The sequence below is a fragment of the Panthera leo genome, chromosome B1 (genome assembly GCF_018350215.1).
Source record: "Panthera leo isolate Ple1 chromosome B1, P.leo_Ple1_pat1.1, whole genome shotgun sequence".
Taxonomy (NCBI): domain Eukaryota; kingdom Metazoa; phylum Chordata; class Mammalia; order Carnivora; family Felidae; genus Panthera; species Panthera leo.
The window spans coordinates 172,125,452-172,151,154 of NC_056682.1; the positions used below are offsets into that span (position 1 = coordinate 172,125,452).

The window sequence follows — 25,703 nt, forward strand, 5'->3', positions numbered from 1 at the left end:
CTCTCTGCCCCTCCCCCATTCATGCTCTGTCTCTCTCTGTCTCAAAAATAAATAAAGGTTAAAAAAAAATTAAAAAAAAAATTACTAATTGAAAAAACAGAACAGACAACTGGACATAAATACTAATGTAAAAAAAGCGTGCACACATGTCTTCATAGAAGTATGGAGGGCGTATACAGCACTGCGTTAACAGGTGTTATGTATGGTGATGGGCTCAAAGGGTAAATTTTTCATTATACTTTTCTACACTCTCTAAATTTTCTCAGTGAATATGTATTATTTTTATATTCAGATGAAAACTAAATAGTATTAAAAATCATGGAATTGTATAAAATCCACGATCTTAGAATTAATAGAAGCTCTGGTTGAACAAAAATGTCTTTTTTTTTTTTTTTTTGGCCAGGTAATACATTTATGTGCTTCAAAATCAAAACAAGGTAAAACAACGTACACGGAGAAAGATATGCTCCCTTTTATCGCCTGATTGGGATGGTACCAGGCCCCCTCTGTCCCATGTCTTGTTCCCTTTAGGAAATTACTTTTGCTAGCTAGACTTCTGAGTATATTTCTCATTTTACTTGCAATATTTATTCATTCTTATTTTTTTCCCTCTTGTACACAAAAGGCAGCATATTGTACAATTATTCTATGTTGCTTTTTTTCACTTAACAACATAGAGATCTAGAAAATCACGCTCATCCAATGGAGGGGTGCCCATAAAAAAAATCCTTCGGGTGATAAACTCACTTGGCAGATTATGTCCCAAGTCACTGTAAGGCCTCACCTTCACGAGGATATAACTGTGCAGAATCATGAGGTTGGTGGCCATCTCAGAGGGAATTTTGATCTTCTGGGATTTAAGTTCTGCATACATACTGAAGAGAACGTCGTGTGCATTCCGATAGTTTCCTTGGAAAAAGGCGGCAAGATGGCATTATTGCAAAGGATGAAATCTGAGGACTTTCTGTGGGCCCTCATTTTATTTTATTTCTTAAAGTTTTTATTCAAATTCCAGTGAGTTCATACACAGGGTAGTATTAGTATCAGGTGAAAATACAGTGATTCACCACTTCCATACATCACCCGGTGCTCATCACAATGTGGGCCCTCATTTTACAAGTAGATTCTGTTATTAGCAATATCTTTATAATTTCTTACATAAAGTAGCTTAGTTTTTCCTGTGGTAATTGATGGTGCTAATACCCAACCAGTCCCTCAGGGAGCAAATGGTGTCATCCTAGACCCCTCCCTCTTCCTCAGGGCTCCACCTGCCCCCAAAGCAGATGGTGATCAAGTTCCGAGTCACCTTCTAGGTCTCCCAAATCCAGCCTGGTCCCAGGCCTGCTGTAATGCCTCTCGCCATCTCTCTGCAGCCATGCCCTATTGGGTGTTCCTCTGTGCTGCTTCTGCCTCTATTCTGAGAAGTCTGAGTGATCTTGTCAAAGCTCAAGGTCACACCCCAACGTAAAACCCTCCAAAGGCCTTAGGGATCATGTGCAAACTCCTGAGCCAAGGTCCTGAGCCCTTCAGGATCTGCCTCTTCCTACCTTCCTAACCCTACCTCTGCCCTCCCCTCCTGCCTCCCCCCACCACAATAGGTGCCCAGGAGTCCCTTGCTCCTCTGAGTCTGTGTCCTCCTTCGCTGCTGCTGCTCTCCCTGCATATGCCTTTCTCCTTCATCTTCTGCCATCTCAGCCTTTCAAAACTCAGCTGAAACTTCTGTTGCCTTCTCTCCTCTCCATCTTCCAACTCCCTACAACACCCCCAACCCTCAGGTGAGGTGGATCCCTCTCCCGGTGCCCTTTTAGTGGATTTCTGTTCTATTCTGGCACTTATCATCCTTTATAACAACTCTCTCCCACCAAATCAGGACTCCCTGAGGGCGGGACTGTGGCACAGTCCTCTGAATCGTGTATCTCGCAGTGGGTGCTAGATCAACGTAAACTGAGTAAAGCAGTGACTCATTCCATTTTGTATTTGCCAAAATTGTGTTCCATATTTCTGAACATCTAGAAGAATCAGCTTGCAGAAACTAGTGAAGATACGAGACTAATTCTCTGACTTAATCAATAAACATTTAGAGAGCATGCAAGGGAAGAGAAGCCTTATGGAGGCTCTATAAATGGTCCCTGCGTACTATTAAGAACTAGGTCAATAATAACATCACACCATCTTCCACTTTCCAATCTCTTTCATATTGTTAAAGTCAAATATGTGGCATGGAAAGAAGGTGTGGCAAAGTGTACGAGAGGGGCACTGGGCTGGAGAGGGGAGAGGGCACTGTCCCGGAGACAAGAGCTGCGAGGCCGTGAGAAGAGGAAATAGCACTACCGAGAGAAGGCGTTAGTGGAGTTACCTAGATCCCCCTGTGCTGGTCAATTATTGTACTTCTCTGAAACCCAGAAATGGTCATTCTCCTCATCTTCTGGGTTCAAAGCAAACCTAGATTAGAAAAGGGCTACTTTTTCTGGGGCATTTCGAAAAGAGTTTGGAGCTTGATTCTACTACTTGACTACGAGACAAACGTGAATGTCAGGGACGTACCTGCAGACTGCTCTTCTCTGGCAATGATGATGGCAGTCCGGGCAGCTTCTCGGTACTGTTTCAGGGCCATGTACAAGCGGAACAGGTACTTGGCATCCTGACATACAAACCATTAGAGAAACATCACTCTTCAGTAGCCAGGGGGACAAACACCTAAAATTTTTCATTTTAGTTGGAATCCACTTTTGATATTGTTTAAAAAAGTCCACTGAATAAAGAATTTACTTTTTTATCATGAATTTATTCATAGTTTAATATGTGCCAGGTAATAGTCTAAGTACTTGCGAAATATTAATGTGTTTAAATCCTCATGCTCTTCCTGGGAAGAAGGCATGGTTATACACTAATTGCACTGATGAGAAACACACACAACAGGACCTCTCCAGAGTCTGGATTTGAGCCACAGTGATCAGGCTTCAGAGTCTGTGTTCCTAATGCTACTCCACAGAGTTATCTCCTGTGTGCGATAGCAAAATGTATTCTTATATCAACTTTGCAAAAACTTAGAGAAGTTTTTACACCTATATAAATTTCTCTGGCCCATAAGAACGCTGGCCTTTGATTATTTTCTGTTCCCGTTCTCTTCACCTATAGACAATTTTATATACCTGACACTGTCTTCCTGATTACTAGAATAAGTGGACGTGAGGTGAGGTGGTTTGGAACAGTTTAAGGGCCTGTGCCCTTTGGTAGGTTAACTTAGCTTCCCTGGGTCTCCCGTTTCTGTCTATGGACTCAGGGATCAGGACTGCGACCATCCTCTCCAGCTATGACATTCTGGCACCTTCTCTCCAAATCAGTAACTTGACTTCCTTCACAAGAAGATCACCTCAGACATCAAAACAAAAGGGAAGAACAAACTCGGGGGTGTTCTCAAAGGGGACTGTCCCCATCAGGACTGTGAGAAGACCAATGTCTGAATGAACTCCCAAGAGTCACATACTTAGAAAATATGTTCTTAATGATTTATTTCTACTTTATATTTATAGTGAGTTACTTTTACGCTAAATATGATTGTTATTAACACAATTTTTGAAATATGAACAAAGTATACTGATTTTTAGGGATTAATGCTCATAGTTCTAATAATAGTTTTCAAAGTTCCCAGAATAAATAAAACTCTTTAACATTTGAGGAAAGTTGTGGGTGGTGTGAATTGTTATCTAGAGGATTGTGGCTGTTTCACAGGGGACAATGCCAATTTCAAAGGGTGAATATACCCAATATCCTCTAAAATGCAGGGACTGTCTAGAAGATTATATTCAGAGAGAAAACTTTACAAGTTTGTAAAAACAGGGCAGAAGAAAGTCAAATGGTAACTAAAATACTTAGAACCCAAGAGAAGACAACATTTCTAGTACCTTAGGCATGCCATCACTCTCTCCCATAAGGTGGTCTATCAGCTGACTGGTCAGCAGTTCATCTTTGGCCTGACCAATCTGTTTAGGAAGAGAAAGAAACAGTAAATTCAGCATCTTAAAATTAGAAAGGAAGGGGAGGAGGGGCAGAAAACCTTGTGCTGAGGAAATAGAATTAAAAAATCGTAAAAATGGCTATAGTCAAGTCCTGACATGATATAAATTTAGGGTCTTTCTTCATTTATTTGTAGAGTCTCCATTAATAAAAGTCTATCCTTAAAAGCTACAGCTTTTCTCAGTTGCTGTATCAAAAGACCATTCCCCCCTCCCCCCCCCCCCACACAGAATATACTTTTTGGATGTTTCAGTAAAAACTTTCTCAAGGTGAACATGGCACGTAGAGAATAAGGTCTTGAGTGCAGGAACTAGGCCTTCTGCAAGCACACAGTACCAAGCACTGCGTCTCCACTGCTCCCCAAGGAAACGCATCGAGTCCCACTGATGTGTGGTGTTGATCAGGAAAAATTACGTACGATATCGGAGGGTGGAAATGTGTTTTAGTAGGGATAATTACTGACGAGGAGGCTTAAGAGTCTTGTGTCTGTAAAATAGGGGTGAGCCAACAATGCAACTGGAGCTCCACCAAAGGGAACGAACACTGAAGAGGGCAGTGCTGTGCTTGTATTAATGATACAGTGCAAAGAGCCACCAGAAAAAGAAGGAAACCGTTACGAGGGACAGAGCAACATGTGGCCTAGCTTGCTATGCTTAAGGGAAAAAGATAAAAGTTTGGAAGTTCCTTGTGCAGAAGAGACTGTGGTGAACGTGTGGGGTGGAGAGGCCCTTGGGGCTGCAGAATTTCTACACACTTCACTCACTGTGGTAGTCGTCAGTCCAAGAAAGCTAAGCCTTTACAAATCTGTTGCCTCTGCTTTTGCCACTGCTGTAAGGAAGCGATGCTGTAAGGAAGAGAAATCCTGTACAGCTTATCATCTCGATGGCTCTTGTGGATGGTTTTGGGTGAATGCGCCAGTATGGAGACATGGTAAAGCAAGGGCTCTGGGGTCAGCCTGCCTGAGGTCAAAAGATCACCTGGTTACTCTTGGGACCCCAATGAGGATAAAAAATACCTAACTCACCGTATTGTCTTAAGGATTAAATAAGTTAATACCCATAAAGGGCTTGGACTGATGTTAAGCAGTGCTATCTGATGTTGCTGGACATAGCAAATAAAAATACAGGATGCCCAGTTAAATATGAGTTTCAGAGGGTTGAACACACCCAAAATGTTAGGATGGAAAAGGGAGCCAGTAAGGAATAGATGTGGCTGTCAAGAATTAAAAGAAGGGGGGTGCCTGGGTGGCTCAGTCGGTTAAGTGTCCGACTTTGGCTAAAGTCATGATCTCATGGTTTGTGAGTTTGAGCCCTGCACTGAGCTCTGTGCTGACAGCTCAGAGCCTGGATGGAGCCCAGTTCAGATTCTGTGTCTCCCTCTCTTTCTCTCTGCCCCTCCCTTGCTTGCACTCTCTCTCTCAAAAATAAAGAAAACATTGAAAATTTTTTTAAAAAAATTAAAGAAGGATGGAGACAGAATGCTGAGGAACACTTACATACTGGAGTAGAGGAGTCGGTGAAAGAGGCTGAGAAGGGACCATTTGAGAAGTAATGGGAAAAGCAGTGTTCTAAGGGAGTCATAAGAAAGATGCAGTAATGATAGTGTAAAATGCTCCCATAACATGGAGTGAAGACTGAGAAGAAGAGACTTTTATATTTAGCAGTGGGGACCTTTTAGAGAAGGTTTACAGAGTGGTGAAGGCAGAACCTGACTGCAAAGAAGAAGGAAGGCCCCCAACACAGTTAAAAGATCCTGTGAAGACCCATCTTTCTCATCCATATCATGGGTTCATTCAGGTAATGTCTCAAGTAGGGCTGTACTATACACACACCAACACACACACACACACACGCACACACACGCACCAAGAATGCATTTCAGAACCTTAAGGGGTAGAGGATGGGGTAGGGTGGGGGTTGGTAAATTGTGAACATTTTCAAGATATTCTCAATTATGGGTCAGCAAGTAAGAGTGCACAGATTATAAGAAATTCAAATGGAGGGGGGGGTGTCTCAAGGTGGAAAGGAAAGAAAGGAATGGAGGGTTGAAAGGAAACTTATATCATCCATATAGTGTGTTCACTAAGCTGGGAACCAACATGTGTTCAACTAAGCAAATATTTATTGAGTGCCCATAATGTGCTAAACACTCTATGAAGAAATGGGTCCTTGACCTTGAGGAGCTATTAATCTGAAGGGAGATAACTGTAGTGGTAGGTGATGTTCAAAATACTTAGAGAAGAGTCTAAGGACGGTGAAATTTCATCCAGAGGATAGTTCACAAAAGGCTTGCGTGTGAAGTGGGTCTTGCATGTTGCGTGGGAGTATGAAAGGCAGAGGTGTAGGAGGGTGGGTGGCCTTGGTGTAGGGGACCACAAGAATGAAGGAACACAGGAAGGGGAGCCCTGAATTACTCGGGTAGAAGTGGCCAGGCTAGTGTAGCATAGGCTACTGACATAGAGGAGTGTAACAGGCAATTTGGTTGGAAAGAAGACTTAGTCATAGTTCTGTTACTTTCTATTTGGGTGGCTTTAGGTTAAGTCATATCATCCTATGGGACCTCTTGTTTCCTCGCCAATAAAATGAAGAGGTTAGACAAGATCACCTGCAGGGGTACCTAAGCTTCTGTGGTTCATGAAGAATAGATTGGGAACAAATTATGAGGCAACTGGGAGGCAATGCAGCTAGAGAATAAAAGGATTTAAAACTGGACTTCAGGAAAATTCTCTGGTAGTGAAGTGCAGAATGCACTTGTCTGAATGAATGAAGTTATCCTAGTAATGGATAATAAACACAAATATGTTGGTTTTATAGGCCACATGTCTCTGAACTTAGTAAAATTTATTATAATGAAATATATAGCACCACACCTAGAAGTAGCTATGGGAGGATTAAAGAATACTCATAAAAGGAGAAAAATTTGATAGCTGCAAGGGACATCTATACTTTTGTCTGATACCGATTCCTTTAACTTTTCTGAGAAATGCTCCTACTTTCATTTCAACCATGGTATTCCATTGACACTTCCATGCCTCAGAGGACCCTATTCCCCATGACAATAGAGGTGTAATGTCTAGGGGTTGGAATTTAACCTAATTTGCCCAAGCAGATTATTCCATCCTTGTGGCCACCAGTTGTTTAATCTTGTAGTGGACACCTGAACTAACCAATTCAGAGCCCTTCTGGACTTATGCATTTGGGGCCAGAATTCCAGTCCATCTTTAGCAGGAAGGGTGGGAAATGTATTCTTGAGAGTTGCTGGCAGCGTTGAGTCTGGCTTTCTGGAGGAAATACGATTTATTTATTTTTTTTTTTTTTTAAATTTTTTTTTTTTTTCAACGGTTTTTATTTATTTTTGGGACAGAGAGAGACAGAGCATGAACGGGGGAGGGGCAGAGAGAGAGGGAGACACAGAATCGGAAACAGGCTCCAGGCTCTGAGCCATCAGCCCAGAGCCTGACGCGGGGCTCGAACTCACGGACCGCGAGATCGTGACCTGGCTGAAGTCGGACGCTTAACCGACTGCGCCACCCAGGCGCCCCGGAAATACGCTTTAGAAAATGTGGATATGCAGACAAAATCAGAGAATGAAACTATTTTCATAATGAAATAAAATGGCCTTTTGTGGATGGCCAGAGAATAATTTTCATACTTTACTAATTTCACTCCAGCTTAAAATTCAGGTACTTTTAGAAAATACTAATTTTTATGCCATAATAAAAAATGCCAATACTTTTACTGAAAAGGCTTAGAAATAGAATATTGCTAGCACCCAAATTATGGTCTCTAAAACAATTTCTCGCTGAAAGGAACTAGACCTTCTTAGAGAAATGACTGATTCCAGGTCTGGGGCAAGAAATGGAATTTGGCCACAGCAATTAGGCAAGAAAAAGAAATAAAAGGCATCTAAATTGGAAAGGAAGAAGTTAAATTGTCACTATTTGGAGATGATATGTTACTATATATAGAAAACCCAAGGAATCCACCAAAAAACTATTAGAACTGATAACTAAATATTGTAGGATACAAAATCAACATGCAAAAATTTGTTGCATTTCTGTACACTAATAGTGAAACATCAGAAAAAGAAATTAAGAAAACAATCCCATTTACAATTGCATCAAAAAGAATAAAATACCTAGCAGTAAATTTAACCAAGGAGGTGAAAGACCTGTGTACCGAAAACCATAAGACCCTGATGAAAGACACTGAAGATGACACAGATAAATGGAAAGATACTCTGTGCTCATGAATTAGAAGAATACTCTTAAAATGTCTCTATTACCCAAAGCACTATACAGACTCAAAGTAATACCTGTCAAAATTTCAACGGCATACTTCATAAAACTAGAACAAATAATTGTAAAATTTGTATGAAGCTAGAAAAGATCCTGAATAGCCAAAGCAGTGTTGAGATAGAATAACAAAGCTGCCTGCAGGTATCATGCTCTCTGATTTCAAATTATACTACAAAGCTACAGTAATCAAAACAGTATGGTATTGGTACAAAGACAGACACACAGGTTAATGGAACACAGTAGACAGCCCAGAAGTAAATCCACGTATATAGGGACAATTTATCTATGACAAAAGCAAAAACAATGAAGACAGGACAGTCTTTAGTAAGTGGTATTGGAAAAACTGGAAAGCCACATTGAAAAGAATGAAACTAGACCACTTTTTAACTCCATACACAAAAAATTAAAATGTATTAAAGACTTGAATGTCAGACCTGAGGCCATAAAACTCTAGAAGAAAACATAGGAGGTAAGCTCCTTGACTTTGGTCTTAGTGATGTCTTGATGGATCTGACTCCAAAGGCAAGGCAAACAAAAACAAAAGTAAACAAATGGTATTACATCAAACTAAAAGTTGCACAGCAAAGGAAACTGACATCAAAACAAAAAGGCAACCTACTGAAATGAGAGAAGATATGTGGAAACTATATACCCAATAAGGGGTTAATATCCAAAATATATTTAAAAAAATCTTCATATGGGGGCGCCTGGGTGACTCAGCTGGTTGAGCACCTGAAATCGGCTTAGGTCATGATCTCACAGTTTGTGGGTTTGAGCCCCGTATATCAGGTACTGTACTGTGCTGACAGCTCAGAGCCTGGAGCCTGCTTCGGATTCGGTGTCTCCCTCTCTCTGCCCTTCCCCTGCTCACGCATGCTCTCTATCTCTCTCTGTCTCAAATATAAATAAACATTTTTAAAAAAAGTTTAAAAATCCTCATACAACTCAACAACAAAACTAACCTGATTAAAAAATGGGCAGAGGATGTGAAAAGACATTTCTCCAAAGAAGGCATACAAATAGCCAACAGGCATTTGAAAAGATGCTGAACATCACTCATTATTAGGAAAATGAAAACTAAAACCACAATAAGATATCACATAACACCTATAAGAATGGCTATTATCAAAAAGACAAGATAACAAATGTTGGAGAAGATGTGGAGAAAAGGGATCCCTTGTACACTGTTGGTAGGATTTAAAATTGATACAGTCCCTATGGAAAACAGTATGCAGATTCCTCAAAAAGTTAAGAATAGAACTACCATATGCCCTAGTCATTCCACTTCTTGGTATTTATCCAAAAAATATAAAAGCACTAACACCCCAAGATATATATGTGCCTTTATGTTCATTGCAGCATTTACAAGAGCCAAGATATGAAAACAAGTGTCCATTCATAGTATGAATGAATAAAGATGTGGAACACACACACACACACACACACACACACACACACACACACACACAATGGAATACTACTCAGCCTTAAAAAAATAATGAAATCTTGCCAAATGTGACAGCATGGATGGACCTTGAGGGTATTATGCTAAGTGAAATAAGTCAGACAAAGACAGATGCTGTCTAATTTCATTCATATGTAGAATCTAAAACAAAATAAAAGCAAAACCAACTCACAGATACAGAGAACAGACTGGTGTTTCCCAGAGGGGAAGGAGGCTGGGGGATAAGTTAAGTGGTGAAGGGAGTCAACTATATGGTGATGGATGGTAACTAGGTTTATGATGGTGATCACCTTGTAGTATATATGGATTTTGAATTATAAAGCTGTACAACTGAAACTTATATAATCAAAAAAAAAGAAATGGAGTCAATATCATGTACCTGAGGGCAAGGAATCTATCAAATATTAATAGGATTGTGTCAAAATGCAGTAATAGTTAAAGACACATTTGGGCATAAAAAACATCGACTGGATGTAATGGATTGAAATCAAATATACGAAAAATCTATGAGTTCATAATGATAGTAAAAACAAAAGCATCTCTAGAGGTCACCTTTGGAGGATGGCAGGAAACCAACTCATTATTCTTTTTTTTTTTTTTTTCAAGAGAGAGCACAAATTGGGGGTAAGGGTAGAGAGAGAATATTAAGCAGGCTCCATGCCCAGTGTGGAGCCTGATGCGGGGGCCCAATCTGACGACCCTGAGATCGTGATGTAAGCCAAAATCAACAGTCAGATGCTCAACCAACTGAGCCACCCAGGTTCCCTGCAACTCATTAGTCTTAAAACTAGTAAGCAGAGGGGAAAAAAAAAATCAAGTATTTACTCTATTTTTCCTTTATCTCACAGTAACAAAATAGTTGGTATGGAATAGAAGGAATGACAAATATTGCCATTTTGCAACCCCTAACAAAATAATGGATCCAGGTAATAAACATTAATGGGTGCTGAAATCATTAGGTGAAAGGTTGATGGGAAATGTCATAATGGAGGGATAAGGCTGACCATTCTAATATCTAATAATCTTAACACCATAAAAACAGAGATGACAAAAATGATGGGCTGTTATGGACTGAATATTTATGTTCCCCCAAAATTCATATGTTGAAGCCCTACATATTTGTATTTGAATACAAATGTGGTGATATTTGACTATGGGGCCTTTGGGAGGAATTAGGGTTAGATGAGGTCATGATGGTAGGGACCTTACGATGGGATCAGTGGTGTTACAACAAAAGGAATGGAAAGAGATCTCTCCTCACCTGAACGCACTCCATAAAGGCCACGTGAGGATACAGCAAGAAGGTAGCCATCTACATGCCCAGAGGAGAGCTCTCACTGGAAACAAATTGGCTGGCCCCTTGATCTTAGCCTTCTCAGCCTCCAGAACTGTGAGAAATCAATTTCTGTTGTTTAAGCCACTTAGTCTGTGGTATGTTGTTACGGCAGCCTGAGCTTATTAAGACATGAGCCTACTGATGTCATGAAAGAGGATGTACTTAGCACCATCTAAAAACACCAAATCTATGTCTGATTAAGTATCTAGATTTAATTGTCAGCTAGTGGGAAATACAGGAGATGGGGAAATTTGAACTAGATGTTCAACAATGACAAGAAATGATTGTTGGTGAAACTGCAATGCTCACACATTGCTGTTTGTAATGTAAAATGGTTTAGCTGCTTTGGGAAACAGTTGGACAATTCCTCAAAATGTTAAACATAGAGCTAACATATGGCCTAGAAATTCCTAGACATACACTCAAGAGAGTATATACAATGTATATAACATTGCACACAAATGTTAACAGCATTATTCATAAAAGCTTGAAAGTAGAAACAAACCAAATGTGTATTAACTGTTGAATAAATACAGTGTGGTAGAGTCATACAACAGAATCTTTAGCCATAAAAAGGAATGAAGTATTAGTACATGCTACAGCACAGCTGAACGCTGAAAACCTTCTGAAAGAAAGATGCCAGACACAAAAGTCACATATTGTATGGATCCACTTATATGAAATGTCTAGAATAGGCAAATCAACAGTGACAGGAAGTAGATTATAATAAAGAATACATGTAATACAGTGTGGTATTGTTACAGGCAAGACAAATCAATGGAAGAGAATACAGAATCCAAAACTAGACTCACATATATTTGGTCATTTCATCTATGGCAAATGCTCTATGGTAATTCAGTGGGGGCAAAATGGTATTTTGATAAATGGTGCTGGATCAACTGGATATCCATTTGGGGAATAAAAGATTCCTAATTCCTACCTCACACCATACACAAAAGTTAATTCAGGATGGGCATAGGACTAAATAAGAACGCTAAAACAATCAAATACCTAGAAGAAAACATAAGAGAAATCGCTTAATGACCATGCGATAGGAAAAGATTTCTTAAATAGGATTAAAAAACACTAACCATAAAAAAAAAAAAAAAAGATTTGTAAGTTGGACTTCATTAAAACTTAAGAATTTCTTTCCATCAAGACACTACCAAAGATGGAGCACCTGGGTGGCTCGGTCGGTTAAGCGTCCAACTCTTGATTTCAACTCAGGTCATGATCTCAGTTTTGTGGGTCTGAGCCCCTGAGCATGGACCACACACAGCCTGCTTGAGATTCTCTCTCTCCTTCTCTCTGCCTCTCCCCAGCTTGTGCTCCTTCTCTCTCAAAGTAAATAAACTTAAAAAAAAAAAAGACACTACTGAAGAATAAAAAGGCAAGCCACAGTTGGAGAGATCATATATATATATATACATATATATATATATCTATATATCTGTATATATATATATATATATGGTATAGATATATATATATATGTATATATATATATCTGTATATCTGTATATATACATATATATATGTATATGTATATATACATATATATATGTATATGATGGAAATCATATATATCATCATATATATATATGATGGAAAGACTTGTATCTAGAAATTATAAAAAGTCTTACAAATCAGTAAGAATAAGATGAGATGATACAATTAAAAATTAGAAAAAAGATTTAAATAGCAGAAAAGAGGATATCCAAAAGGCCAATATACATATGAAAAGGTGCTCAATATCATTAGTCTTTAGAAAAATGAATTGAGACCATAATGAGATACCACTATACCTCTATCAGTAGTCATAATGACATAGATTGGTGTTGGTAAAGAGAGCGACTAAATTCTTTCATACTGCTGGTAGAGTGTAAATTGATACAACTATTGCCAAAATATGTGTATCTTATGACCTAACAATTCTACTCCTGGATATACACCCAATAAGGCAGAGTGTTATGTCCATCAAAAGATACGAACAACTTTGTGGCAACTTTACTCATAATATGCCTGAAGTGGAGACAACCCAAATGTCCATTAACAGAGTAATAGGTAAATAAATTGTGGTATAGCCATCGGGTGGAATACTACACAGCAATGAGTAAGAATGAACCATCACTGCATGTAGTAATACACATGCATTAATAGACTGTATGTTGATTCGAAGGAACTGGACACAAAATAGTACATATGTACAATTCCATTTATATGAAATACATAGATAAAACCAATCTATAAGGACAGAAGTCAGAATTGTGGTTACCCCTGGCTGTGGTTACCCTTGGCCAGTGACTATGAGACATCATAAGAGCCTCTGGGAGCTGGAAATGTTCTATATCTTGATCTCAGTAGGGGTTACGTCAGTGCAATATATGAGAAAAAGAGTTACATACTTAGGATTTGTGCACTTTACTACTTGCAAGTTATACCTAAAAGAAAACCCAAAGGTTCTTTTCTTTTATAGATAGACTTTGTACCCATAAATGAAATGACATGATGTCTGTGATTTGCTTTAAAATAACACAGGGAGGGGCGCCTGGGTGGCTCAGTCGGTTAAGCGTCCGACTTCGGCTCAGGTCACAATCTCACGGTCCCTGAGTTCGAGCCCCGCGTCGGGCTCTGTGCTGACAGCTCAGAGCCTGGAGCCTGTTTCAGATTCTGTGTCTCCCTCTCTCTCTGCCCCTCCCCTGTTCATGCTCTGTCTCTCTCTGTCTCAAAAATAAATAAACGTTAAAAAAAAAAAAAAAAAAAAAAAGATAAAATAACACAGGGAAAGAGGTGGGGGTACAGAAAAAATAAGATTGCTCATACGCTGCCAGCTGTTGAAGTCAGATGATGGGTACAAGTCAGATGAGTTGGTTACAATATTTGGTCTACTTCTGTATGTTTGGAAATTTCTTCAAAATGTTTTTCAAAATATCAGCATTCTCAAAAGTCTTATTACAGAGCTCACTTACAGTTTCAATCGCCATTTCTATTGCTGCATTCTCTTCTGGGCTCGGACATTTCAGGAAATGTTTAAGTGCCTGAAATGAGAAATGTATAGCAATTAAAAACTTTCAGACTGCTTTCACATTGGGAAAAACAAAGTTTTCACACAAAGTAATTACAGTTTATGCAAGTGTCCACCTCTCAACCAGGGGCTTGCACAGTCTGGGTCTTAATATATACACCTAAAAGGCTGAGGGACACCTGGATGGCTCAGTCAGTTAAGTGCCGGATGCTTGATTTCAGCTCAGGTCACAATCTCATGGTTCGTGAGATCAAGCCCTACCTCGAGCTCTGTGCTGACAGCGTATTCTCTCTCTCTGCCCCTCCCACACTTGCTCTCCCTCTTTTTCTCCCTCTCTCTCTCAAAAATAAACTTAAAAAAAAAAACCAAAAAGGCTGAGTAGAATTTTAAAAATGGAAGGATCCAGTTAACCCTCTGAAGAATTTAGTTCTGACTTCTGATGAGAGTGAAAAATAAGTCCTCTTTCATTATGAAGATATAATCATTTTCATTCATTTATTCGTTCAACAAATATTTACTGCCAACCTGCTACTATGTATAGGAGACTATGGAGCATACCAGGAAGGATATGACACAGCCCCTCTTGTTGTATTATACACAACCTAATTGGGGAGATCTGTGTAATGTGATATTTATAAGGAACCAATTATTTTAAATCATAATTGTCTACTTCCTAAACACTACACCTATGAAGAAATTTAAGGTTATAATAAAAGTTTAAGAGACAATGGGCAGTATGACCATTTGTTTTCATTGGTGCTCTATGGAAGAAATGTTGATTAAACAGGGGGGTGATCCGAAGGTACCATGAAGGAAAAAGGACCTGAAGATGAACAGGTCTGTGGTAGGTAGGAAAGAGGGCAGAGAGAGATCTAGAGGAGAACAGGAATGGGAAAAGGCTAGCAGGAATGTTTCTTTTTTTTTTTTTTAATGTTTTTTTTAATGTTTTATTAATTTATTTTTGAGACAGAGAGAGACAGAGGATGAGTGGGGGAGGGGGAGAGATCAAGAGGGAGACACAGAATCTGAAGCAGACTCCAGGCCCTGAGCTGTCGGCACAGAGCCTGACGCGGGGCTCGAACTCATGAAGTGTGAGATCATGACCTGAGCTGAAGTCGGACGCTTAACCGACTGAGCCACCCAGGCACCCCATGGAATGTTTCTTAATGGAAACAGCTGGATGCCAGGTTGGGAAGTGCAGGAGCTGGTTGGTCAATCTGTGGGAATTCTCTTGAGTGCCAGCTAAGGAATCTGGACTTTAAGTGGCCAGAAACAGTAAATAGGTAGCCAGAAGGCTGAGTTCACACACAGACGAGGTATTCTACAAATATGTGGGCCCATGTTTTAAAATTGGGAGACCTAGAATTCTATTTCTCATGAAAAGTCCTATGATCTAGCCCACATGGGCCCAACTTCTGAAGGGCAACAATTTTCTGGAGGTAAGTAGAAGATGTTTCCCTCAGACCAAACAGGTGGCACCCGGTAGTCCCCAGTGAACACCCAATGAACACAATGAACACACAGCTTCACTGAGTTATATCCCTTGCTTGAACGCCATAACTCCTGCTTTAGGGGCCCTGTAGCAGTGAAAGTAAGTACTGTTTGGGGAATAAAATGAAGGATGAGTTATAGGAACAGAAACTAGAAAATAGGAATAATATTGTAATAATATAATAAGTGAAGTGACCCAGGTTTGGATTAAGTTGATGATAGGTTAGAATGAAAAGGGACAATGTCAGAGATATTACAGGGGAAGAATGTGATTGGCTGTGGGAGAGAGAGAATGATTTAAAGTTAACTTTGATATTTCAGGTCTGGGTGTCTGAAAGCAATAATATAATTTTAAAATATTGCTGGGGCATCTGGCTGTCTGTCAGTAGAGCATATGACTCTTGATCTCGGACTCTTGAGTTTGAGCCCCACATTGGGCATAGAGATTACTTAAAAAAATAAAGAAAGAATCTTATTAGCATTCCTGTGGAGTCCAATGTATATTTTCTCAGGAAATACTAACTCGTGAATATTGGCCACACAGCAAGAAGAATTTTCCAGCCTGAAAATGTCTTTTTTCTCCTTCAAAATATAAGGCGATGCTTTGATAGTCTTCATTAGTAGTACCTTCAGAACCTACAACAGAAGTTCACGGAGTAAAATATCTGAGCAAAATTTTATTGCTAACTTAAAAATAAGATCCAAATACAGGTGATCTAAAAATAGGTGATTAAAAATTTGTAACTGTAAATATCAGTGTTATTATCAGTGTTTGTTTTCATCACAAAACAGATCCACCATCATTCCCCCAAATACCAGCTCTGTTCCATTTTCTTTTCACCCTCAACAGGAATCAGGAGAGAAAATTACGAGCCTTGCGAGAATGTAGGCTATGGTCAGACATCACCCTTGGTGACTTTTATCATTCTTTAAGAGTCTCAATCTCATTTCCTAAAACAACAGGAACAACTATGACTACAAATCGCAATCGCATTCTGCCGAGAGTCTAAGAACAATCAGAAGTCAACCATAATACAAACGTAATCTATCCGCCTTTCTCAGCAAGGCCTGGTTTCGACAATTGTCCGCATTTGCCAGACAAGGAAGGAAAATGATATTCAAGTGGCTGATAGATGCCATTTAAAGATAATTACTCTTTTTCTTTTATTACTGTTTTTCTTTTGGTTTGAAGCTTAAATATGTTAAGCACAGTGGAAGAAGGACCTCAACTCTGCAGGAGTTCCAACTCATTGTTTACATTTACCCATGGGTATTGGAGTCCTGTTACAATACCAAAGTGTCACAACAGCCCTGGGCCTCCAGCCCAAGGCAGATAGGGAGTTTGTAATAGAAGAGGGTAAAGAAAGGTGGACAAAAAGTGTGTGTGTGCGTGTGTGTGTGTGTGTGTGTGTGATGCAGGATAAGCCACATCCTTATGAAATGAGAAAAACTTAAATGGGTTAGTGGTATAGTGATTTGTAATGTTAAGAAATGTTATCTGTCAAATTAAAAATTAATAACTCTAATATCACTTGTATTCGTATTTCCTTTTTTCCTTTACCTCCTTATTTTCTCCAATTATCTGGATGACTTTCTAAGATATGAGAAGATGCTTTTACCTATTTTTGTTTCCTTGAAACTGAAATAAAAATTTTCTCATAAATCCTATCATCAATTCTTACAGTCATTTCGTAAATTTTAAAAAACAAAACACAAAAAGGCAAGTACTTCAGGATTCCATTTATAGGACATACTATGAGTAGTCAAATTTATGTAGATTTGTAGAAAGTACAACAGTGGTTGTCAGGGGCGGTGGGGGGCGGGGAATGGGGACATACTGTGTAATGAGTACAGAGCTTTAGTTCAGGACGATTCAAAGTTCTGGGGATGGATGGTGGTGACTGACGGCTGTATGACACTGTTAATATGACTGAACTGTACATTTAAAAATGGTTAAAATGGTAAACTTGTGCTATGTATATTGGGAAAATAAAATAAACCAAAATAAAATACCACCAAAAATAATGTTATGTATGGCCCATAAAATCAAAATCTGAAAATTATTTCAGTAGTTTCTAAGAAAATTGCACATAAGGGAAGAAAACCTAAAAGCAAGTGTTCTCAGAATATAAAATCCTCTTTTGGACTTTCTTCTGAAAAAACCACGTCTTGTATATATCACTCTTCATCAAAGTAGAATCATATAATCTTAATTTTTAACTCAATTTAAAAAACTTATGAAACTATTTTTTCAAAAATTCCTCTGCATTTTTTATTACCTTCATTTTGGAACCTTGTTTTACCACTGGTTGGCAAACAGCAGAATTTGGGAAATCTGGCTTCTTTTAATAGTCACCCCAAAATCTTAATTTTTGAAAACGGGTCTTATAATTCCATCTCACCTGTAAGATAGTAGGAATCTTGAAATCTAACACATCAATATGTATGCGTCTCTGTATAAATGGTGTGTGTGCATGTGCTTGTGGGCATACCAAGTTGATAATTAGGTCCTAAGGGTCAAGTATTTCTAGGATACAAATCTGTTAAGAGAAATTAGGGAAAACAATGGTATTTACCAATAATGTCTGCATAGATTTCCATTTTGTTGTGCTGCTGAGCCAGGGTGAAAGCTTCATTATTACATTTGGACATAACAAGAAACTGGATGGCAGACCCGTAGTCACCTAACTGTAGGAAAAACCTAAAACAAAGTATTTTAATCAGCTTGGCTCATTTAAAATAAGTTTGTCATTTACAAAATGAAATCTTTTTGCAACTATGAGAAACCGTTTTAAAAAATGTATTAGGCAAACTGCAGTTTTATACTATATGCTTGTATTTGAAAAACATTCTTTCCTACACTAACCACAACAAATAGACTTTGTATTTAAACACTTAGATCTAGCAAAAAAAATTATAAAGAATAAATATTCCCTTTGAATTTATTTCTTTGATCAAGGTAAGTGGGGCTTTCTTTCCAGGCTAGTTTTTGGAAGTCCAAAAATAATGCATTCCGTTACCTGGCTACCATTTTGGCTCCATCCAGAGACTGGGTCTCTCTGACAATACTGACAGCCTTTTCAGGATTGTTGAGGTGATCCAGATAGATGCGGATTACACTGTTCCACTGTTTTGCATTCTCATAAGCCACAACGGCTTCTTTGTATCTATAAGAAATACTTAGTTCAGATAAGCTTCCTTAACACTGTCACATTTGGGGGGGGAAATGTCAATACAGGAGGCAATTTTTTTTATTGATGGCGGTTGCTTATTTTTCTTGTACTTCTTTATTCTTCATTAGGATGAATACAAGGAATCATCTCCCTAAAATGTGTTCTTTTTTAGAGGTCTGATAAACTAACAGTAAAATATTAATATTGAATTGCATTTTTTCATCTGAACAATATATATAGAATTTTTTACACTTTCCTTTTTTTTTTTGATTGGGAAGATTATAATAGTAATATAAGCTTATTTTAGAAAACAGAAAATAACAGAATATTTCAGTAAGAGTGATCTATAAAATCTTTGCGTGTCAACCTCTAGATGGAGCTCAAGACTTGTCTTCAGTCTGCATTAGCTTTCCAGCTCTTTCCATTTCAACAAGACATTTAGTGTGTATCTCTATTTCCTAAGGTTGCTTTTCTAAAAGTAGAGGGTACTGACCTTTAAAAGTCTCTTAATGTATTTTGCCAAATAACTTTCCAAAGGCTACGGAAATTATACAGAACGAGTCAGTCATGCATAACAAGTGCATTTTGATAGTTTGGTTATTTAAAATCTCACGATAGGAGAGGTTGAAATAACATACTGTTGCTTTAATTATTATTAGTGAGGTAGAGCTTTTTCATGTTTGTATGAGATACAATTTCATAATTGTGTTTCCTCCTCTAAGACTCCTTGTCTTTGAGTTTCTTCTATCCAGTTGCAGAAGGACAGAAGATATTATTTAGGATATTAACTATCCATTGTGATATCTTGACGCTGTTTTGCAGCTTAAACTGTGCAGTTATCGGTGTGGAATTCGTATTTCTTCACTGTTCTTCTCCTCGGCATCTGTAAGTTATCCTTCTTAATAAAATGACCATCACTTTATTTTCATGCCATATTATATCAAAATATCACCTTTTAGTATTTAACTCTCAAATAAAAAGAGACAGTAGCCTATATTGAATACACAAAGGTTTACTTGAGGTATTTAAAATATGGGAAAAATGTAATAGTTTGGCACTTAAGGCCAGGCAAAGGGTAAAGATGTTTTCTTTCTCCACTCTGCCTTTCTTAGAAGTTGCAAAGATTGATGGTTAATTTATCAAACTTATATATTGCTTTAAACTTGCATGAATTTGAGAAATTGTACAAACCTTCCATCTGCTTCCTTAGCTTTGGCATACTGCAAGTGAATCTTTGGAGAAGAAACACGAGGCAGAAGCTCCCCAACTTTTGCCCTAGAATGTAGATTTCAGAGAGTATCAGCACTATATTCACTTCCAAAGTCACTCTCCACAATCAAGTGTTAGTTTTTAGGATTCAAAAAAGTTATCATGATCTTTGAAATCTTGGCTCCTATAGGTAAAAGCAGATGTAACTGCTTTTCCTTCTGATGCCACACCCCTGCCCTACCCCTCCAAGGGACAATGAAGGTTCGTTCATTAACAGTTTGGGAGCAACAGGGCTCTTTTCCCTAGTAATTTGTCTGATCAGGGATTTCCGAACCAACAGGATGTGTTGTTCTTTGGGGAACAAACTATTAATATGAACTCATCCAAGAAGAAAAAGCCTAGATAGGGAGAACAGGGTGTACAGATAAGGAAACAAGTGGGGAGACTTCCGGGACCCATTCATTTCCACACTTGCTCAGAACAAACTTAGCAAATGCTTACCAATTCTTACAGCGGATGTAAACAGATGCTGCTTTATCATAATAGAGACCTTTTTCATACAGTTGGGCTGCTTCTGAAAATTGCTAAAACAATATGAGATTATTAAAACACTGAATTTATTACGTATAAGTCCGCATGAATATTTATGCCTAGGAAAGGGTACCTTCATGTTCTCCAATATGGCTCCACAGTCTCTTTTAAGGACCCTGCTGGGATGCTTTAGGGCTTGGTTAACCCCTCGGCGTATGTCTCCCATTCTTATAGACATCTGAGCCACTCCAGCCAAACACACTTCATCATGTTCCTGGAATTATAAGGCAAATAACACATCAGACCCTAAGTTAAATTGATGTATTTCAGCCAAACAATTGATTTAAATCTAAAATGAGCCCAAAGGTTACTTTCACTAGTCTTTTTAGGAAAATCTCAAGATTATGAAGTAACACTGAGTCCTTTTTTTTTTTTTTTTTAAATCTTCTGTTACAAAGTTATATATTTTTCTTTAGAAGTTTACACCTTTTATGCTTAACAACAAATTCTTACTACCCTTGTCATAATGCTTTGTGTATCTCTGTATGTCTTCTTGATATAAAATTTTATATAAGAAGTAATATGCTGGATACACAGCATAAATGCTATGAACAAAATTAAGGAAAAAGCCATTTATCAAATGGAAGATTTCTCTACTAGACATGATTAAACATTAAAAACTTTATGTAAAATTGTTTAATTCATTAAAGATAACTAAAGAACTGTTAAGGGAACTAATCTATGTAATAAAATATAATGTCCTATTGTATTTTATGTAAAACAGCATGGCTGGTGGAACATTCTGTGATGATGGAAATCTTCTATATCTGCCTGGTCCAACACGGTGGCTAATAGTCATAAATGGCTACTGGGCACTTGAAATATGGCCAGCGTGACAAAGACACTGAATTTTAAATTTTATTTAATTTTCAATCATTTAAATAGCAACGTGTGGCTAGTGGTTACTATATTCAAATACACAGATAAAAAAAAAAAACTTAAGGGGCGCCTGGGTGGCTCATTAGGTTAAGCGTCCAACTTCAGCTCAGGTCATAATCTCGTAGTTCATGAATTCAAGCCCTATGTTGGGCTCTGTGCTGACAGCTCAGAGCCTGGAGCCTGTTTCAAACTCTGTCTCCCTCTCTCTCTGCCCCTCCCCTGCTCATGCTTTCTTTCTGTCTCAAAAATAAACAGAACATAAAAAAATTTTTTTAAAAACCTTAAAATGTATGTAGCCAAAGAAAATATCAAAAACTCAAGAGTTATGCAAGGCAAAGGATATGATCGGGCAATTCATTAAAAAACATATAATTGGCCAATAAATAAAACATGCTCAGCTTCACTGATAAACACACACAAAAGACCTTTGTTTTTGGCTCATAAAATTGATAGATGAGATAAAATGATTAACATTCAGTGTTGTTGAAAGTGTGGGGGAAAATGGACACTTTCTCAGATGACCTACAGCTATATGAATTGCTATACTTTCTGGAAAGCAACTTAGCAATATAAAAAATTAAAAGCATATATTTTATGACGTAGAAATCCCCTTATAAGAATAATATCCTTCAGAAATACGATCTTAGGTAAAGATACATGTACACTAGGTAGAATATTCATTGCAGTATTTTGATAGTAAAAAACCAAAAACAATTATGATTCAATAAGGGAGTGGATATAAAGACCATGCTATATCTAAACAATAGACTATTAGAAGCTCTTAAAAGATTAACATAGATTCGAATGTATTGACTTGAAAGACCATGAAGAAAACAGAATGCTGTTTATCCCAAAACGGATTTCAGTTAATCTTTGCTGAAAGGAAATGATTTTTTTTAAAGCATTAAAACAATTTTTTTTTAGTTTATTTATTTATGAATGATAGAGATAGCACAAGTCGGGGAGGGGCAGAGAGAGAGGGAGACAGAATCCGAAGGAGGCTCCAGGCTCTGAGCTGTCAGCATGGAGCCTGACGCAGGGCTTGAACTCACGAACCATGAGATCATGACCTGAGCCAAAGTCAGCTCTTAACCAACTGAGCCACCCCAGGCACCCCTGTAAAACTGAATGATTTCATATTTAGTGAAAGTCCACATTACATTCGTATTTGTATGCTTACAAGAGATTCTGGGTGGAAATATATAAAACTGTTAACAGTGGTTACCACTGAGGTGTGTGGATAGAGGAGAGATTGGTAGACTCTCACTTGTCATGTTATACTGTGGTGATTTTTTAAATGGACTACAGTGAAACTGTATTAACTTCTGTAATAAAAATTCTAGCTATAAAATAGGAAATAAAAAGATTTTCAATCTTTACAAGACCTCACCTAAAAACATCAATTTTTATTGCAAAATTTAGCTTCTTGAGCTAAAACCCTGGGATGGGAGAATGGGCTGGAATAGTGCATAAAGTACATGATTTCCAGGATCATCATAAAAGATACAGCGTGAGAGATGAAATGGCAGAACAGACTTTTATGGACTGGGGGTACACTGTAGAGTAGTTATTGAAATTTTTTAAGAGTAAAAGGCAAAGCCTCATGAAAATCATAGTTAGCCTATAAGTGGGAAAGGATAAAAATTTTACTCTGAACATTAACGAGAAGCTCATATTTAAGATACAAAGGAAAACATCTTTTTCAGAGTGATAAAAAATATTGTCATCTTTAGATCTGAAGTGTTTTAAAATGATTTAACTATATCCTTGCAAAGTTGTTAATAAACTGAAAAAGAGCTCACCTACTAATAAATAAAATGCAATTTAGACCATGGCTTTTTAAGTGAAACTAACAAACCTAAAGATAATTATACATATCTTTATTCAAGTTTACCTTATGATCACCCGTTATTCCTTTCTCATAATGAGCCAAAGCATTTACATAATCACCCCTGAAAAAAAATTAGAGTGAATTTTAATACATATTTAAGTATCTCATTTACATATACAAGATTTAAAAGAAATCTTTGTCACTGAGTTGCTTGGGCTCACATAAGATGGGATATACAACATATAAGCATTTTTTTCAAGTGCAGTTCATTATTATTTTGCTGCTTTAGAAATAATTATAGGGGTGCCTGGGTGGCTCAGTCAGTTAAGTGTCCAACTTTGGCTCAGGTCATAACCTCACGGCTTGTGAGTTTGAGCCCCACATCTGTGCTGACAGCTTAGAGCCTGGAGCCTGCTTGGGATCCTGTGTCTCCCTCGCTCTCTGCCCCTCCCCCACTCGTGCTCTGTCTCTCTCTCTCTCTCTCTCTAAAATAGACATTACAAAAAAATTTTAAAGAAATAAAAATAATTATAAAGCTGGATTATGTTAGATTGTAAGATACTTATTACTTTGTAGTATTTTAAGCATTTTGGGGAGGGACATTAAATTTTATGGGCCACTTTTACAGGCATCCTTTGTTTTTAAAAAAAAATTATTACATACAGTGTTATATTAGTTTCAGGTGTACAATGATTCAACAATTCTATACATTCCTCAGTGTTCATCATGATAAGTGTACTCTATTTTTTTTTAATTTTTATTTGAGAGAGAGAGAGACAGAGCATGCATGCAAGCGGGGGAGAGGCGCAGAGGGAGAGAATCTTAAGCGGGTTCCATGCTCAGCCTGTGGAGCCCGACCTGGGGCTCAATCTCATGATTCTGGGATCATAACCTGAGCCAAAATCAAGTGTCGGACATTCAACTGACTGAGCCACCCAGGCATCCACAATAAGTGTACTCTTAATCCTCTTTACCTATCTCCCACCTACCTTCTCTCTGGCAACCATCGGTTTGTTCTCTATTTTTAAGGTTATGTTTTTTGGTCTTTTTTTTCATTTGTTTTGTTTCTGAAATTCCACAAATGAGTAAAATCACATAGTGTTTGTCTTTCTCTGACTTACTTCACTTAGCATTATACCTTCTAGATTTATCTGTGATACTGCAAATGACAAGACTGCATTCTTTTTTATGGCCAAGTAATATCCCACTGTGTATATATACCACATCTTCCTTATCCATTCATCTATCAATGGACACTTGGGTTGCGCCCATATTTTGGCTACAGTACATAATGCTACAGTAAATGTAGGGTTGTAGATATCTTTGTGAATTTGTGTTTTCAGTTTTTGGGGGATAAATAATCAGTAGTGGGATTACTGGATCATATGGGAATCTATTTTTTTTTCTTCCAAGATTTTATTTGAGTTAGTTAACATATAGTATAGAATTGGTTTCAAGAGTAGAATTTAGTGATTCATAACATACAACACCCAGTGCTCATCACAAGTGCCCTCTTTAACACCCATGTAGCCCATCTCCCGCCCATCTCTCCTCCAGCAACCCTCAGTTTGTTCTCCCTAGTTAAAGGTCTCTTATGGTTTGCCTCCCTTTTTGTTTTTATCTTATTTTATTTTTCCTTCCCTTCCTCTATGTTCATCTGTTTTGTTTTTTAAATTCCACATGAGTGAAATCTTATGGTGTTTGTCTTTCTCTGACTTATTTCACATAGCATAATACATTTTAGCTCCATCTATCTACATTGCAAATGGCAAGATCTCATTCTTTTTGATGGCTGATTGCATATGTAAACATATACATATGTATATGTATACCACATCTTCTTTATGTTCATCAGTCGATGGACATCTGGGCTCTTTCCATAATTTGGCTACTGTTAATAGTGCTGCTCTAAACACTGGGGTGCATGTGCCCCTTCAAATCAGTATTTTTGTATCCTTTGGATAAATACCTAGCAGTGAAATTGCTGGGTCATAGGGTAGTTCTATTTTTAATTTTTTGAGGACCCTCCACGCTGTTTTCCAGAGTGGCTGCACCAGTTTGCATTCCTACCAACGGTATAAGAGGATTCCTTTTTCTCCACATCCTCACCAACACTTGTTTCTTGTGCTTTTGATTTTAGCCATTCTGACAGGTGTGAGATGATATCTGATTGTGGTTTTGATTTGCATTTCTCTGGTGATGAGTAATGTTGAGTATCTTTTCATGTGTCTGTTGGCCATCTGTATGTCTTCTTTGAAAAAATATCTATTCATGTCTCCTGCCCATTTTTTAACTGGATTATTTGTGTTTTTTCGGTGTTAAGTTATAGAAGTTCTTTGTATATTTTGGATATCAACCCTGTATCAGATATGTCATTTGCAAATATCCT

The 25,703-nt window shown here is 37.9% G+C and overlaps 1 protein-coding gene across 2 annotated transcripts in view; it reads right to left on the bottom strand.

Annotated features, from left to right (window-relative positions):
- WDR19 (WD repeat domain 19) overlaps nucleotides 1-25,703 on the bottom strand; it is a 113,770-nt gene that overhangs the window by 26,809 nt on the left and 61,258 nt on the right. For both annotated transcript variants that reach the window (XM_042936595.1, XM_042936593.1), the window contains exons 21-31: nucleotides 23,378-23,435; nucleotides 20,678-20,818; nucleotides 20,515-20,597; nucleotides 19,996-20,079; nucleotides 18,652-18,798; nucleotides 18,208-18,332; nucleotides 16,155-16,267; nucleotides 14,085-14,153; nucleotides 3,906-3,983; nucleotides 2,545-2,641; nucleotides 785-909 (exon numbers count right to left, since the gene is read on the bottom strand). In XM_042936595.1, coding sequence (XP_042792529.1) covers nucleotides 785-909; nucleotides 2,545-2,641; nucleotides 3,906-3,983; nucleotides 14,085-14,153; nucleotides 16,155-16,267; nucleotides 18,208-18,332; nucleotides 18,652-18,798; nucleotides 19,996-20,079; nucleotides 20,515-20,597; nucleotides 20,678-20,818; nucleotides 23,378-23,435 — 1,120 coding nt within the window. The remainder of the gene's footprint in view (nucleotides 1-784; nucleotides 910-2,544; nucleotides 2,642-3,905; nucleotides 3,984-14,084; nucleotides 14,154-16,154; nucleotides 16,268-18,207; nucleotides 18,333-18,651; nucleotides 18,799-19,995; nucleotides 20,080-20,514; nucleotides 20,598-20,677; nucleotides 20,819-23,377; nucleotides 23,436-25,703) is intronic.